Consider the following 16,554-nt stretch of genomic DNA (forward strand, 5'->3'; position numbering starts at 1 on the left):
TATAACACTTCTGCATGGGCTTCATAGTTTGAAACTGGAGGTTGCCGCTTGGCTGGGATAGGCTCCGGCCCCCCGTGACCCCAAACGGGATAAGTGGTCAAGATAATGGATGTATGGATGGATGGAGAACGTTTAATCAACCAACCATATATTTTTATTGATGTTTTTCTACTGTTTTTATGATTTTTTTCCTTTTTCTTTTACTACTGTTCTTATTGATACATCTTTTTGCACCTCAATTTGGTTGTACAATGTACAGTACAATGACAATAAAGGTAAATTCTATTCTACTATATTCTTAACGTCTTTTAAACACGAAAAGTAATTGACGAGTTCAGTTAAATCATTTTTGATGAACATTAAATCAGATGAAAGCAGGCTAGAGATGCTGTAATCACTTTAAACACTCAATCGTGAATAGTGTTAATCAAACTTAACCTGTACCTCCTCAGAACAATCTTGTTGATTAGTAATGTGTAAACCTTTGAAGGTATCCATTACTTAAGTGTAACCAGTTAGCCTGGCAAGCTGCTGTCAGCAGAATTAGAGCAGAATCTTAAAGCATTTCTTTCACTTTAGTTTTTATTTAATTGGTTTTGGGAAAGTGATGAAACACAATGCAGCACACTTCATACTCTATGATGCTAAATACAGCTCTTACAGCTTCACGCACACAAAATAGGACTTAATTAGATAACGTATGAAGGAGGTTTCATTCCTAATTGACCATGACTAAGTAAGTCGAACTGCTATCTGGAGCAGGCAAACTCTGGAGCTAAATAAGCTAGATGATGTATGGGTAAATCAGTATGAGATCATTAGCATAATCAGTAGTGAAGCATCAGATCCTGGCTGGCAGATATGGATATCAGTGAGGGCACAGTCACATGTAATTAGTCTCCCTGATTAAAACTCTTTCTGTAAACAATTGTAACTGGAGCCGCTTTGATTAGCTGTGAATTAGTGATGGATTATGCTTACCCAGGGAGACAGTGCATGCTAATTTTGAGGACTTCGTACAGTGCATCTCTCTTACATAAACAATGATGGCAATCTGACAGAAAGTCAAAAGCAGGTCTGTAGTTAGTGTAGCTGAACAAACAGATGTTACAGGATGTGCAGAGTGATATGTAGATGATTAGGTATAAATTTATTGGTGAGGGTGAGGAAGAGGAAATATTAGAGACTGAGTTGGTCAGCACCATGCCGAGTCTGGTCTGTGTTTCCTGGCAGATTGGATCTAGCTGTATAACTTTGGATTTGTTCCATTAGACTTATAGGGATATAAGATATCGGCTCCCTGCCAACCGTTTCCACTGATGCTAAATGGATATAAGAGGAGGATGTGATTGATTTCTGCTTGCTTCCCTATTTGCTGTGCTCCCTTCCCCTTCATTAGTAAAACCAGAGGATAAAAAATCGGAAAACCATACACTCATCTATCAGTGAGTCAACCCTGTCTCACCAGCAGCACTGTGACAGAAACCAAGTGATTTATTCTGGTGTATCAGGCCTTATGCTCCTAAAAGTGATGAATACATTATGACGTTATTATGAAATTAGTTGGCTATTCTACAGCTATTTATCAGTCACAGACCATAACACGCCTCCATAATAAAGCTGGCTGTGTAGTTAGGCAGTATTTTGCAGCATAGCAAAGCAGCAGCTCTTAAAAGGTCCCTTTCTTTTAGTGCAATGCAATCAAAGTTTGAGATGATTCAGTCCAGGATGAATGTGAGTTAATGTTTGAAACTTACAAAAACTGATCAGAGGAATTGATAGTGTCAGAGCTCCAAAAATGTGGAATTAGCCACTGATTGTTCATTGTCTCCATCACTGAATGTACTGTACAGCAGCCACTGACATTCTTCACTTACTTAAATTGTGAAATTGTGGTTAAAAAATCTCTAAAATAATGCATGTCCTTAAAATGCAGCAGTTAATTGAAGATCATGATTATTTGGATATTCTTTGTGAATGCAACATACAAAAAGTCCCCTGATCTCCTTCATCTGGACTGCTTGGATGTGATTGGATTTGACTGACAGTGGTCTGGCAACTGTCTTCATGGTTTCATGCACTGGATGGTAAAAAGCAGAGATGGTTTAAAAATGAGTTGTAGCACTTAGAGTCACTTTGTGTATCTGTGTTCTGTGGGTATCTTTACTGCCTCGCCCCCTCTGGAGACTGTAGTGCTGTTGTTGTTTTCCAGACAGACCAACACACATTTAGAAGGACTTAGATGTGAAACCATAAACTAAAAGCTGTTATTTGTGTTTTATAATGTATTCATTATGTTTTAGAAGGGAACAAAAATAAATTATCTTCAAGATGAGGAAGTGTGTGACATTTCCTAGCATTAGCTATGTTTTCAAAGAATGTTATGAATATGCTTTGTTTAAAGGTGACATATCATGCAAAATTGACTTTTTAATGGTTCTTTACCTGAAATATGTGTCCCTGGCATGTCTACAAACCCCCCGAGAATGAAAAAAATCCATTCTGCCCCTGTTCTGATTTCTCCACCTTTCTGTAAATGTGTGTGAAACGAGCCGTTTCAGACTTCCGTGTTTTTGTTACGTAACAACAATATCCGGTCTGTCACGGAGTCAGAGCTCGGAGCTTGTTCAGCCCATAGACTGTATAAAATAATACTGAATCCCTCCCCCGTTTTTCATTACCTGCACAAATGTGTGCTAACAAGGAGCTTAGGAGGGAGGCATGCTAGTTGTAGACTGTCTTAATAAACACAAAGGTCGGTTTTACTCCCCACGTCTGCAGATTTGAAGATATAGTGGATGATTTTTATTCGTCATGGATAAGTGCTAGCGCTAATTAGCATAGCCACATAGCTATATGTTCATAGCTGTAGCTGTAGCTGTAGCTGTAGCTGTGCACCAAGACACACGTCGACATACTGACAAATAAAACAACAAGAAACACAGAATCTGTGACCAATCCTTCATAAAAGGCCCTGCTGCCTTTCTGGCAGAGGTCGGTTTTACTCCCCACGTCTGCAGATTTGAAGATCTAGTGGATGATTTTTATTTATCATGGATAAGTGCTAGCGCTAGTTAGCATAGCCACATAGCTACATGTTCGTAGGTGTGTACCAAGACACACGTCTACATACTGATAAATAAAACAACAAGAAACACTAAATCTGTGACCAATCCTTCAGAAAGGTCCTGCTACAGGCGCCTCTCCGTCAGGATCAGATTCAGAGGGTTGAAGTAACGCGATCTCTGAGCAGCCGTGTATATTCAGCCAACATGTAAACATTAGATCAACGTGCTGGAGAGCCGAGGCACATCCACTTCCTGAGGGGGCGTGGTCAGAGGGAAAACAGAGTGTTCTGAGGAGGACTGAAGAAGAGGGCTTTTCAGGCAGACCAAAATCTGATTTCAAAGTGTTTTTTTGAGCATAAACTTTAAAGACGTGTTTTGGGGACCTCTTAGACCAATATATATTGATGAAAAAAGCGTGATATGTCCCCTTTAAACTCCTTTATCATAAGAGAGACCATGGCGGTTTTCAAAACAGCCGTACTAAATACTACTACGAATACAGCATGCAGTAGGTAGAGCTGGGCGATAATATAAATTATGTTATCATGATAAAATATTTTATATCAGTTAATATTGATAATTGTCACAGTTGAAGAAACCAGACAGTTTGTTAGCTTGTATCTGTATTTAGTTTTCCAATAAGCTTCTTGAATCCATCATGTCAGATGGTGTAAAGTAAGAAAGATGTGCACGTTTTCTTCCATGCCGCTGTCGCTTGTTTCAGCTCTGTTTACATTCCACTCCAAATGTCTTTAAGCCTGCCTATCTTTCACCCTGCGACATGATTGAAGGGTTGCAAAGGGGTGGAAAATTCCCCTAAATTCCCGTTAATTCTCATGGAAAGTTGCCGTTTTCTTCTTCTGTCTAATGTTGGGTGGGAACTACTGTTCAAGGCTCAGTGGTGCCCCCTCCTCTTCCAGTGGTTAGGGGGGGTGTAATTACAGGTTTGAATATATCGAAATTTTATTGAACATTTGTTATATTTGTATTGAGAAAATGATCTCCCCACCAACATGAGAATGATCAAAAACAGATTTTCTTTTAAAAAGTCACTTAAACAAATGCTGATGAATTCCTCATAGACATTATTATGCAATCACTGTTTTGAAAGTCTTATTTTTATTAATTTTTGGTGCCATGTGTCTGTGACAGTTTTGTTTTTGTTTCCATTATTTGTAGTTTAATGCTACTCATCGTTTATTTGCTCAGATACTTAGTTTATTTTTCATTTTCATTCTAGCATCTTTGTTTTATGGATAATGTGGGATTTTAAATAATTGTTTTTCTTGTTTTTGTTTTGTTGTGTGGACCGCAGGAAGCCTAGCAACCACACTGTGGAAGCTAATGGGGATCATGATAGATAAAGAAATAAAGAAAGAAATATCACAATAAATATCTTTATCTAATTATTGCCCACCTCTAGCAGTTGGTACTGCATACTGCATACTGCATACTGCATACTGCATACTGCATACTGCATACTGCATACTGCATACTGCATACTGTGTTTGAAGATGTAGTGTGACTGTTCTGTTGGATCTGTTCTGCAGTATGCTGGGTAAGGCTTAGCTTGATTTCTGGTTTCTGAAACCGGAAGTAAACACAGGCTAAGCTGATAGAGAAACTGCTTCTTTAGCATCACTTATAATTAACAAAGTTAAGAAGTGATTTATAAGGAATTTAATCATTTTCACAGCACCTATAAACTGAGTGCCCCCTTCAAAAAAGAAGAAAAAAGATCAAGCGGAACGAGAGCTGTGCATTGTGGGAAACAGTACATGATGGAGACTGGTCAGATGCATACTGAGAAATTTTCCTGAATCAGTAGACATCCGGGGAGTTTTGGCATACTGCAGATTTTGCTCTTGTTCACATACTACATACAACATACTACATGCTACATACTTCATACTACATGCTGGATTTTGTAAACACTTGATCCGATTGCTTCTTCCTGGTTGGAATAAATTAGCCTTCCTCTGCAGGTCTGCCCGTCTCTCATGACAAGTTTCTGCTTTTGTTAATCCTAAAATGGACAGAGACATTGCAAAAATTGTTTCAGCCCCACTCAGGTTTTTTGCTGGAGACAAAAAGAAGACGGGTTCTTTTGTGGTCTTAATGGTACAAAAAAAAAAACCAATAATAATGATAATATATAAATAAATAAATAAATAAATAAAATAGAGACACCCAAAGTCATGGACACAAAAGAAGAGGGGAATGAAATCCTTGGTGCACAGCCAAGCAGTATGTCAAGGCTTAAAGGGACAAATTTTTTTTTCTTCCCCAGCTTTATTTGCAACACATTCGATTTTAATTGGGTTGAAGATGAAAGACTTAAGTGCAATTGTACAATGCACAACACAATTTTAAAAAGCTTTATATTAATTTTTTAAGATTCAGAATACCACAGTAATTTATCATCAATCATTCAAATAAACTATGTAAACTGCACAGGGAAAGTAGATATCTGGTCAATGGACGATATTGGTAGAGTGGCACATATTGGAGTTCAGTGTGGTTATTGCTGAACAAGTCTTAAAAGCATTGCTCTTATAAAATACCAAGAACTGTTCGGTTTTGACAGAAAATACTGTGTTCATGTCCCCATCCTCCTCCTAATGAGAACATTATGAACACCATATGTTTCTGAGAACCTTAAAAAAACATCAGATGTCATTTTGTAAGACTTAATTGAGTGAGGCTTGGCGTTCTGTTTCGGTGCTATGCAGATGATGACAAACTATAAATGTCAGCGAGACCTAAGGCTTATTATGGCTCCGTGTTATTTTATTTTGTCTCTTGGTGTCTCATCAGCATGGTTTCCCATAGAATGTGCTAAATGAGAAATGTCCATGTTGGAACAAACATGACGCCGGCAGAGGCAGCAGAACTGTAATTACATCTGGACCTGATGCCACTGCTGACCTCCTAGTCACCCCCACACACAGTAATGAGCTCCCTGGGCAGCATTGACAGCAGTGCCAGAGAAACCACAGCCAACAGTCCTGCTGTTACGTTCTTTGTGTGTCTAAATGGAGGAAGCTTTTGTCTCTGGTTTAACGCTCTGTTTCTTTTTCTTCTCTTGCAGTTGGAAAGACGTCTCTGATCACACGGTTCATGTATGACAGCTTTGACAACACGTATCAGGTAGGTGCTGCAGCAGACTTATAGCAGACACTGAGAGGGAATACTGTGTCTGTAAGGACTAACTTTTGTTTCTCAGTCCGACTGTCCTGTGTCAGACATTAAACAAAGAATATGATTTCAGGGAAGTTCATTCACCAGACATAGCTGCTTGTGCTTCTATAAACAAGGACGTTATAGCCAGCACTGATGCTAAAACAGACACCTTTGAACTGAACAACATCAAGAGCGCTCTTGGCCCTCAGGCGATCACTATTTTTTCCTTCTTTTCTCCAAAGCAGCCTAATCTCGTCTTCCTAAAAGCAGAATATTGCTTATGCAGCTACAGCTCTCTCATACAGGTCTCTACAAGTATCTTCAGACTCGCAAAGGACCCTTAAATAATACCTGCAGTCTTATTGCTTTATGAGCAGAAAAGATCTACTTACATAGTAATAAAAAAGGAATTAAAAATAAATCTCACAAAGCTTCCCCGCACCCTATGTCATATAGTTTAGACAGTGTGTGTTTGTGCTTGTGCTTCAGTTCACTCAGACTCTTTATTCAGGGAATGTACAGAGATATGAGCTCGTGCAGTCGCTGAATAAAACACATTAAGCAGATTAGCTGAAGAAACACTGAAAAAGCATCAATATATGAAAACACTTGAGTGTGGAGGTAACTTTTCTTCTTCCAAACTTCAAGTATGAAATACGGCTTAATTTGTCACTTAATATTATTCATGATTGTGAATAATACTACTGGTACTGTCACGTTGGGTAAAAATGGAGGAAGGAGGAGTGCAGATTTAAAAATAAAAGTCAAGTCAAGTCAACTTTATTTATATAGCACATTTAAAAACAATCAGTGTTGGCCAAAGTGCTTTACAAGGTAAGAAGTAAAAATTACATGAAGACAACAATAAACAACAACATATCAGGATATTAATGTCCTCTTCACGAGGAGAAGGCCAAAGAGAAGAGATGGGTCTTCAACAAAGATTTAAAACATTCAACAGTTGGGGCCGATATTAATTGGAGTGGCAAGCCATTCCAGAGGTTGGGGGCCGCTGCTGCAAAGGCTCGGTCTCCCCGGGTTTTAAGGCGACTTTTAGGCACATCCAGGAGCAGCTGGTTTGTTGACCTCAGTGCTCGGGTTGGGTTGTGAGCATGGAGAAGATCAGCCAAGTAGGATGGTGCCAATCCATTTAGGGCCTTGTATGTTAAAAGTGCAACTTTAAAATCAATCCTGTGACGGACTGGGAGCCAGTGGAGAGCACGCAGCACAGGTGTGATGTGCTCCCTCTTTTTCCTGCCAGTCAGGAGGCGAGCTGCCGCATTTTGTACAAGCTGCAGGCGCTGAATAGACGCCATGTCTAAGCCCACATACAAAGAATTACAATAATCAAGCCTAGCCGTAATAAAGGCATGTACAACTCTCTCTAGGTCCTTAGGAGGGAGATATGCCTTCACCTTCGCTATGATTCTCAGCTGGAAGAAGCTGGACTGAACCACAGAAGAGATTTGTTTCCTAAATTTGAAGGCACTGTCAAAATGAACTCCAAGGCTCTTTACAGAGGAGTGAATATTTGCTGCGAGAGGGCCGAGAGTGCTCCCATCGAACTGTTGGGGCTGTCCAAACACAATGACCTCAGTCTTTTCCTCGTTAAGGTGCACAAAATTTAGGCTCAGCCATAACTTTACATCTTTCAAACAGTTGAATAAAAGGTTTTAATAAACAAAAGGTACCGACAAAACTTACTAAAAACAGAATTAAATCCAAATGAATCAAAGGGAACACTAGAAAAGAAACACAGAGAGAACACTGTGGTCCAACCCACGACAGGGGAAACAGAGGAATTAAATACACAGAGTAATTACCACAGGTGTGGAACACAGGACACAGGTGGAACTAATGAGGGGAATCACAAAACGAGGGAAACACACAAATTCAGGAAGTAGAACTAAACTGGAAACACAGCGATCTGAACTACAAAATAAAACAGGAAACACAAGAAAATACAACCAGAGACATGGATCACTAAACACACAAGAGGAAGACATGATAACTAATACAGAATAAACACAGGGAGGAACCAAGGTAAGAAACACAAGGAAAAAACTGAACATCATCTCATTACAGGTCAGTCCCTCCAGGAAGTTGCGATTTCGCGATTGCAACTATCAACGCAAATTCAACCAATCAGCGCGATTTTTTCGCGGCCCTGCAATTTTTTACAATCACCGCAACTTTCCCGCAAATTTGAACAATTACCTTAACCTCAGCCCCTGTACGTCATCAGTTTTGTCATCAATTTGACTTCCTTGGAACATAAACATAAGTCCTCACTTGATCAGCACTTTTCAACAACAAAACACGCACAGAGAACGAGTGAAAAGAGAGGACAGCAGGCAGGACAAGTGACCATGACAACGTTATTATTTATAGATTGAGGGGCTCAGTGTTAGCTTGGTCTCTACCTGCAGCAGGTGTGCTTTATGAACCAGCTCTCCTCACCTCCATGCATCTGTCTCATCTTCATTGATGATTTTTACCCCCGGTGTGTGTTAGTGACAAAGACACAACCGGGGGACATCTGTTTACTATTTGATGTTTGACGTTGTTGCCGTGGTTACCGTAAAAAGCTCTGCATCTACAGCTTGATTTAATCCAGTTTGGTGAAACATCAGACACATTCAGTAAGTTTTGATCAACTCCTTGTCATCAAAGATGCAGATTCATTTCAGAGTGCCGTGAACTGACTGTGCATCAGTTGCTGCGAGGTGCATTCAGGGACCGTCGTAAATGTGCAATATAGTCCTTTCATGGCATATTTTTGTGAATCAAGAGAATCAAAATACAGTCAGTGGCCACATCAAGGATGTTTTCTAAAAACAACTGTAATTTAGCATATTTACTTGCCCCTGAGACGTTATTGGGGGACAAAAGCAAAAAAAAAAAATCGCAACTTTCACCGCAATTTTTTCAAAAAGCTGTCGCAAATTCAGGTTTTTTGGGCCGCAACAATCACAAAAAAATCCCGCGAAATCCTGGAGGGACTGACAGGTACACCACACAGTGCAACTACTTCATGTCTGTGTGGAGTAAATCAAGCTTTTAAGTTTTTGCAAGAGCATAAATTTGCCAATTCATAGAGGAAATTTGTTTTACGATTGAACATTTATTTATTTATTTATTAGGTCGTGGTGTCACATGTTTTTATTTGAATATTCACATTGTTTAGGCAGGTTTTAGCCATTTTTGTTCAGGTCTTATATGGGGATGTGTTGAGGGGCAACCTCCAGTCTCAAAATATGAAGCCCATGCGGAAGTGTCACAAACTGCAGTTCATCAAATATCCGCTTGAGGCTGGCTGCAGAAACACCAGAAACCACATACACACCCATTCAAAAAAGACTATCTGTGCAGCAGAAATAAACATGTTTACTGCCTGGTTCAAAAAATGGCTTCAGTCAGAATAGCTAATTTCGGCACACACAATACGGGGGGTGAATTTTTTTCTACCATGACGGTTCAGAAGATATTAAGATTACCAATTTTGCCCAAATATGGACATGACTGACTGACTTGACAGGTGGGAACACATAGCTGTTGGCTAGGAGGCTCAAACTCCACCTCTTTACCTCAAACTAGCTCATCAGATGTTTGGTTGAGTTCAGCATAACCAATATGGCTTCCTCCGACGATTGGCTTCAAAACAGCGCTCAGGAACAGATGGGTGACGTCACGGATATGGGATGTGTGCATGTATTTGATTCAATTATTAAACATTATCATCCTTGCTAGTTGACACCAGAATTTCTCGTTGGTTGAACAATTATTTATTTAAATTTCTAATGTACATTTATGTAAATGTACACCCCAAATTGTTGTCCATATGTTGTGTCTCAGTTGTAGCAGAGCCAGACACCACTGCTCCAGTTAATTGCTACTTCCATTATGCTCTATGTAAACAAGCACAGCTGACAGATGGCGACCTGTGGTGTGGTTTGACAGTATTTTGATCTGGAAAATGGAGATGAAGTTGTATGTAGGTTTTGTTAGGTTAAAGTGTCATCTAACCACTGGCACAACCCTATACAAGACCTTAGCACAAGCATGTGTACATGAACCTGCAAGGAGAACAGAAGGCTAATGGTGCCAGAACCAGGCAAGCTAATTTGACATGGTTTACCTGCAGACTTAGTGATCCCATGTTCAGCTGCTTTAAATAAGTTGTACTTTTGACTGTTGTCGGTTAGTTGAGTTTTACTTTGGGACATCCTAGTATTATATTTGTTGTGATAGCTAGATATGAAGCTATAACCATTTATGGAGTTGTTGTTCAATCAAACATTTTAAAATCTTCCAGCTGAAGCTTTTCACAAGCTTTTTCATACATCATCAAGTCAGTAAACAAAATGTATTGGTGTTTTTAGCTGCTCCTTAAAGGCATGAATCATACAGGTGACATCATTGCAGCTTACAATAAACAACAAAATAAAATACGGTAGCTATGCAGATGACACACACATTTACATCACCATATCACCAGGGGATTATAGTCCCATACAAACGCTGAGTAAATGCATTGAACAAATCAATGACTGGACGAGCCAGAATGTTCTTCAGTTAAACAAAGAAAACACTGAAATGATTGTTTTTGGAGCCAAGGAAGAAAGGTTAAAGGTTACTGCTCAGCTCCAATCTGCAATGATGAAATGTTCAAACCAAGCCAGAAACCTTGGTGTAATCATAGACTCAGACCTTAATTTCAGCAGCCACATTAAGACAATTACAAAGTCCGCCTACTATCACCTTAAGAATATATCAAGGATTAAAGGACTTATGTCTCAGCAGGATGCAGAAAAACTCGTCCATGCATTTATCTTTAGCAGACTAGACTACTGTAACGGGGTCTTTACAGGACTCCCTAAAAAGTCCATCAGACTGCTGCAGCTCATACAGAATGCTGCTGCTCGAGTCCTAACAAGGGTCAAAACAGTAGAGCACATCACTCCAGTTCTTAGATCTCTACACTGGCTTCCTGTCTGTCAGAGAATTGACTTTAAAATCCTGCTGATGGTTTATAAAGACCTGAATGGTTTAGGCCCAAAATACATTGCTGATCTGCTACTACTTTATGAACCATCTGGACCTCTGAGGTCATCAGGTATTGGTCTGCTTTCAGTCCCAAGAGTCAGAAGGAAACATGGTGAAGCAGCGTTTAGTCATTATGCACCACATATCTGGAACACACTCCCTGAAAGCTGCAGGTCTGCTCCAACTCTCACCTCTTTTAAATCAAAGACTAAGACTTTTTTATTTACCACTGCCTTCCTATCTTGTCTTATTTTAACTCGCTTTAAATGCACATTTTAAATTTACTTTTAATATAATTGTAATGTTCCTTTTCTTTTCTATGTTTTATTATATTTGTCATTTTAATTGTGCTCTTTTATGCTTGTCTGAATGTTTCCAATGCTTTTAATGTTTTAATATAAAGCACATTGAGTTGCCTTCGTGTATGAAATGCGCTATACAAATAAAGCTGCCTTGACTTAGTGCTATCTGCAGCTCTAGATTGATGACTAATGAGTGATAATGTTCGGGCTAATACTTGGAAACAACAATGACGTAACTTGAATCTGTAGGAAAGTCATCTGACAGCTGCAGGTTGTGGAAACAGATAAGTGTGTGTCCTAAAAGTTAGATATGGGAGTCAGACAGTTTGATTGGTTTGGTGCACTTAACAAAAATAGAAGAAGAAAAGGTTAAGTAACTAAGAAATAATAATAATATGTATATGTGTAGTAAAAAAGGTTAAAAACCCTTTTGGATACCCATGATGTCTGTTCTGATAAGATTGAACCTCACTGTGTTTGAGTTTGCTGTAATGATTTAGTTGGAGGGGATGTTCTTTTCATTTTCAAACATTTGAGAGTTGGAATAGACATTTCCTTCAGGTATTAAGTTTGCCAGCAGGCATAACGTCAGGCCAGCAGAGTTAATAATGTTCTGTAGCCTCATGGTCCTCCTGAAACTCCAGTCCCACAAGCCCAGGTGTTAATCTGGCCCTGCCTCTAAATCATCTGCAGCAGTCTCTAAAAACCCCCCTCAGCTCTTGTTCTAAACCCTGCCTCTCTTTTATTACTTCCCTGGGCTAACTTGACTTTCTTTCCTCTTCAGTATAAATATCTCAAATTAAAACTGTCTCTATCACCAGGAGTTGAAAATAATTAAAGGAAAAGGTTGATTTTTTTGTGTTTTATGATCTGTTGCTTTCAAGTGGTGAGAAAAAAAGATTGATTCCACTCTGACAAATAATCCTTCAGAAATCCTGTACACCTTTTTTAATGTTACCTTCAATAGAAATGTGTTCAATGTGGATAATAACAGATAAGAAGGATTATGTTTTACTTTGACCGTGAAATGAAATGCTTATTTTGATGTTGATATGTCCTGCAAGGAGGCTGACAACATGGATGACATTTTTCTGGGCTCCCACTGGGCGAGAAAATTAATGGATTTTTGCTGTTTTCTGTCATTTTGTTGCTCCAGTATCAACAAGGTTTGACAAGGAAACAATAAATAGGTTTGTCAAAATTAATCCAGAGTTTTGTCACCGTGATACAGATAAACAAATCTAACACTTTGATTGAAGGGCTGGTGGGTAGATTTGAGGTCTTTAAATCACTCAGTATAAGCTTTCCCCCCCTGTTTCTATGTGTTGTGCCAAGCTAAGCTAACCTGTTGCAGGCTTAAGCTTCATGTTTAAAGGTACAGTGTGTAAAATTGAGAAAATTCAGCGATAGTTAGCTGTTAGATTTTAGATTGAAACTCTCCTTTGCTCACCCCTCCTGCTGGTGAAGCAATGTTGGCCTTCAAGTACAAGAAGATCCAGTGATGCTTGGCAAGTGTGATGCTCCATTTGTCAAGTTGTTCCCAGCAAAAGCATCTATCTCAACTCAACTCAACACATTCTTATTTTTAAAGCACCTTTCATACATTCAAGGATGCAGTACAAAGTGCTTCACAACAGAACTGAGACAGAAAACAACAGCAATATTTAAAAGAGGAAAAATCAGGGAAGTATCAGAAAAATAAAACTAAATGAAATAAAATCAATATAATCCGATAAATACCAGAAAAATAAATATAAAACAAAATTAAATCAGTATAATAAAATCAGAGAAGTATCAGAAAAAAAAAAATGAAATTAAACCATTATAATAAAATCATACCATACCATATTCATCCACTTATCCCGGTCCGGGTCGCAGGGGCAGCAGTCTCAGCAGGGAAGCCCAGACACTCTTCTCCCCGGCCACTTCCACCAGCTCTTGTGGGAGGATACCGAGGCGCTCCCAGGCCAGCTGAGAGATATAATCTCGCCAGCTTGTCCTGGGTCTCCCCTATGGCCTCCTCCCAGACAGATATGCCCGAAATACCTCCCCAGGGAGACGTCCGGGAGGCATCCTGACCAGATGCCCAAACCACCTCATCTGGCTCCTCTCGATCCGGAGAGGCAGCGGCTCCACTTTGAGCCTCTCCTGGATGTCTGAGCTCCTGACCCTCTCTCAAAGGCTGAGCCCAACACCCTGCAGAGAAAGCTCATTTCGGCCGCTTGTGTTTGCGATCTTGTTCTTTCGGTCACTACCCACAGCTCGTGACCATAGGTGAGGGCTGGAACGTAGATTGACCGGTAAATGGAGAGCTTTGCCTTCTGGCTCAGCTCCCTCTTCACCACAACAGACCGGTACAGCGTCCGCATCACTGCAGACGCTGCTCCAATCTATCTGTCAATCTCCCGCTCCCTCTTCCCCTCACTCGTGAACAAGACCCCAAGATACTTAAACTCCTCCGCTTAGGGTAAAGACTCTCTTCCGACCCGTAGAGGGCAAGCAACTCTTTTCGGCTGGGCAGCATGGCCTCAGACTTGGAGGTGCTGATCCTCATCCCTACTGCTTCACACTCGGCTGCAAACCGCCCCATTGCGAGTTGGAGGTCACTGCTCGATGAAGCCAATAGGACCACATCGTCTGCAAAGAGCAGAAACGGAATCCTAAGGTCACCGAACTGGATTCCCATCGCCACTTGGCTGCGCCTAGAAATTCTGTCCATAAAAGTTATGAACAGAACCGGTGACAAAGGGCAGCCCTGGCGGAGTCCAACCCCAACTGGGAACGAATTGGACTTACTGCCAGCAATGCGAACCAAACTCTGGCTCCAACAATACAGAGACTGAATGGCCCGTAGCAACAGACTATCCACTCCATATTCCCGGAGCACCCCCCAAAGGATACCTCGGGGGACACGGTCGTTAGCCTTCTCCAAGTCCACAAAGTACATGTGGACTGGTTGGGCAAACTCCCATGCCCCCTCCAGCACCTTCCCGAGGGTCGAGAGCTGGTCCAGTGTTCCGCGGCCAGGACGAAAACCGCATTGTTCCTCCTGCATCTGAGGTTCAACCAATATAATAATAATAATAGACTTTATTTATAGAGCACTTTTCTTAACAAGGTTACAAAGTGCTTCACATCAAAGAAGCAGAGAGTTACAAAGCCTAAAAAACGGTACAAACAGGGGGAAGAAAAAAAGACAGAAGCAAAACAAGACATCTGAGTGCAGAGCAAATTCATGAATTAGGGGTGGAGAAATTTCTTCTTATATAAAAATGTTTTTAGTGAGGATTTAAAAGCAGTTAAGGTTGTGGACTGTCTAACTGTCAGTGGCAGGGAGTTCCACAAACTTGGAGCTCTGATTGAAAAGGCCCGGTCACCTTTTGATTTGAGGCGGGATCTTGGCACAACCAGCAGAGATGCATCCACAGACCTGAGGGGCCGCCCAGGCACATATGGGACTCAGCCGTACTCTCCTCTCCAGCACCCTGGAGTAGACTTTTCCCGGGAGGCTGAGGAGTGTGATCCCCCTATAGTTGAAACACATCCTCTGGTCCCCCTTCTTGAAAAGGGGAACCACCACCCCTGTCTGCCACTCCAGAGGCACAGTCTCCAGTGTCCATGCAACGTTGCAGAGGCGTGTCAACCAGGACAGCCCTACAACATTCAGAGCCTTGAGGAACTCGGAGCGGATCTCATCCACCCCCGGGGCCTTGCCGCTTCAGAGCTGTTTAACTGCCTCAGCGACCTCAGCCCCAGGAATGAGCGAGCCCACCTCATAATAAAATCAGATAAATACCTGAAAAATAAATTCTAAATTAAATACAATATAACAAGATAGAATAAATAAGCTAAAAGGAAATGACCCCTCACTAAAAACCACATTACAAAGGTAAGTCTAGTTTTCTTTTATCAACACATTAACTTTTGCCCACAACAACCACTGTCTTCTTGTTCTACTTCATCTTCTCTGTCTTCTTCTTTTTAGTCTTCAAACTGGTGTATGTTCAGCAGCCACCCACAAGTTACAAATACACATATGTTACTACTTTGTTCTTTCTCTGCTACTGTAAAAACATGGTGGTGCTAGATGGCGGCCTCCATGGAAGAGGGCCCGCTCCTGTGTAGATAAAAGCTCATTTTAAGTTAACAACAACAAAAAGATTATTTAATTCAGGTGATTATACACTTATCCAAACATACTCATGAATATGATATTCCATTTCTATGACGTCTGTGCTGCAAAATGCCGCTATTTACTACACACTGCCCCTTTAACAGACTGATGAGAGACTGATATGATTCAGCTCTCTCTGTCAGAGAGCAAATGAACGTGTTCCCGAAAAGATTATAACCTCTGCTGCACGGACTGAGTGCTGAACATGGTCAGACAGCTTGTAATAAGCTTCAGTTTCACAATATAATCAGTGCTCCTACAAAGACCTGTCTTCTTTGGTGATTGGACTTACTGCTTCCTGCTAAACCCGCCCAAAAAAAGGGAGAAAAATGTGTCTGTTCTTCAGTTTTCACACCAGCACTGAGCTGTAATGAGATTTGGATGGCTCATTGTGTGTGGATTAAGTTGTCTGTGTTCGCTCTGTGCTGCTGTGTCCTCTTATATTTCTACATTCACAAATCATGAAGGACTACAGGGCCTAACACCGACTGTGAGGGCTTGTTTCTTTATGTTGTTAAGCTGCAGCATCCCCGTGACGCATAAATGTTTTTTACACAGATCTTTTTTGACACAAATTGCTCAGGTAAAGGTTTATATGTGTTGAAGGCTGGGAAGAAGAGTTACATCAGAAGTTTTTAAAGCAACCTCTTACCTTATCAGTGTCTTCATAATGAAAAAGAATCTGGTATTTCATTGATTGATGTTAAAAGGAGGGGACGTTTTTGCTGTATGATTCACTGATAGATTAGTGCAAGAGAAGTCCAGAACACAGTGGAGTGAA

General features: G+C 40.5%; 1 protein-coding gene across 2 annotated transcripts in view; it reads left to right on the forward strand.

Moving 5' to 3' along the window:
* rab6ba (RAB6B, member RAS oncogene family a) overlaps positions 1-16,554 on the forward strand; it is a 97,393-nt gene that overhangs the window by 34,531 nt on the left and 46,308 nt on the right. For both annotated transcript variants that reach the window (XM_034674915.1, XM_034674905.1), the window contains exon 2: positions 6,160-6,218. In XM_034674915.1, the coding sequence (XP_034530806.1) occupies positions 6,160-6,218 (59 nt within the window). The remainder of the gene's footprint in view (positions 1-6,159; positions 6,219-16,554) is intronic.

This window comes from Notolabrus celidotus, chromosome 2 (genome assembly GCF_009762535.1).
Source record: "Notolabrus celidotus isolate fNotCel1 chromosome 2, fNotCel1.pri, whole genome shotgun sequence".
Classification (NCBI taxonomy): domain Eukaryota; kingdom Metazoa; phylum Chordata; class Actinopteri; order Labriformes; family Labridae; genus Notolabrus; species Notolabrus celidotus.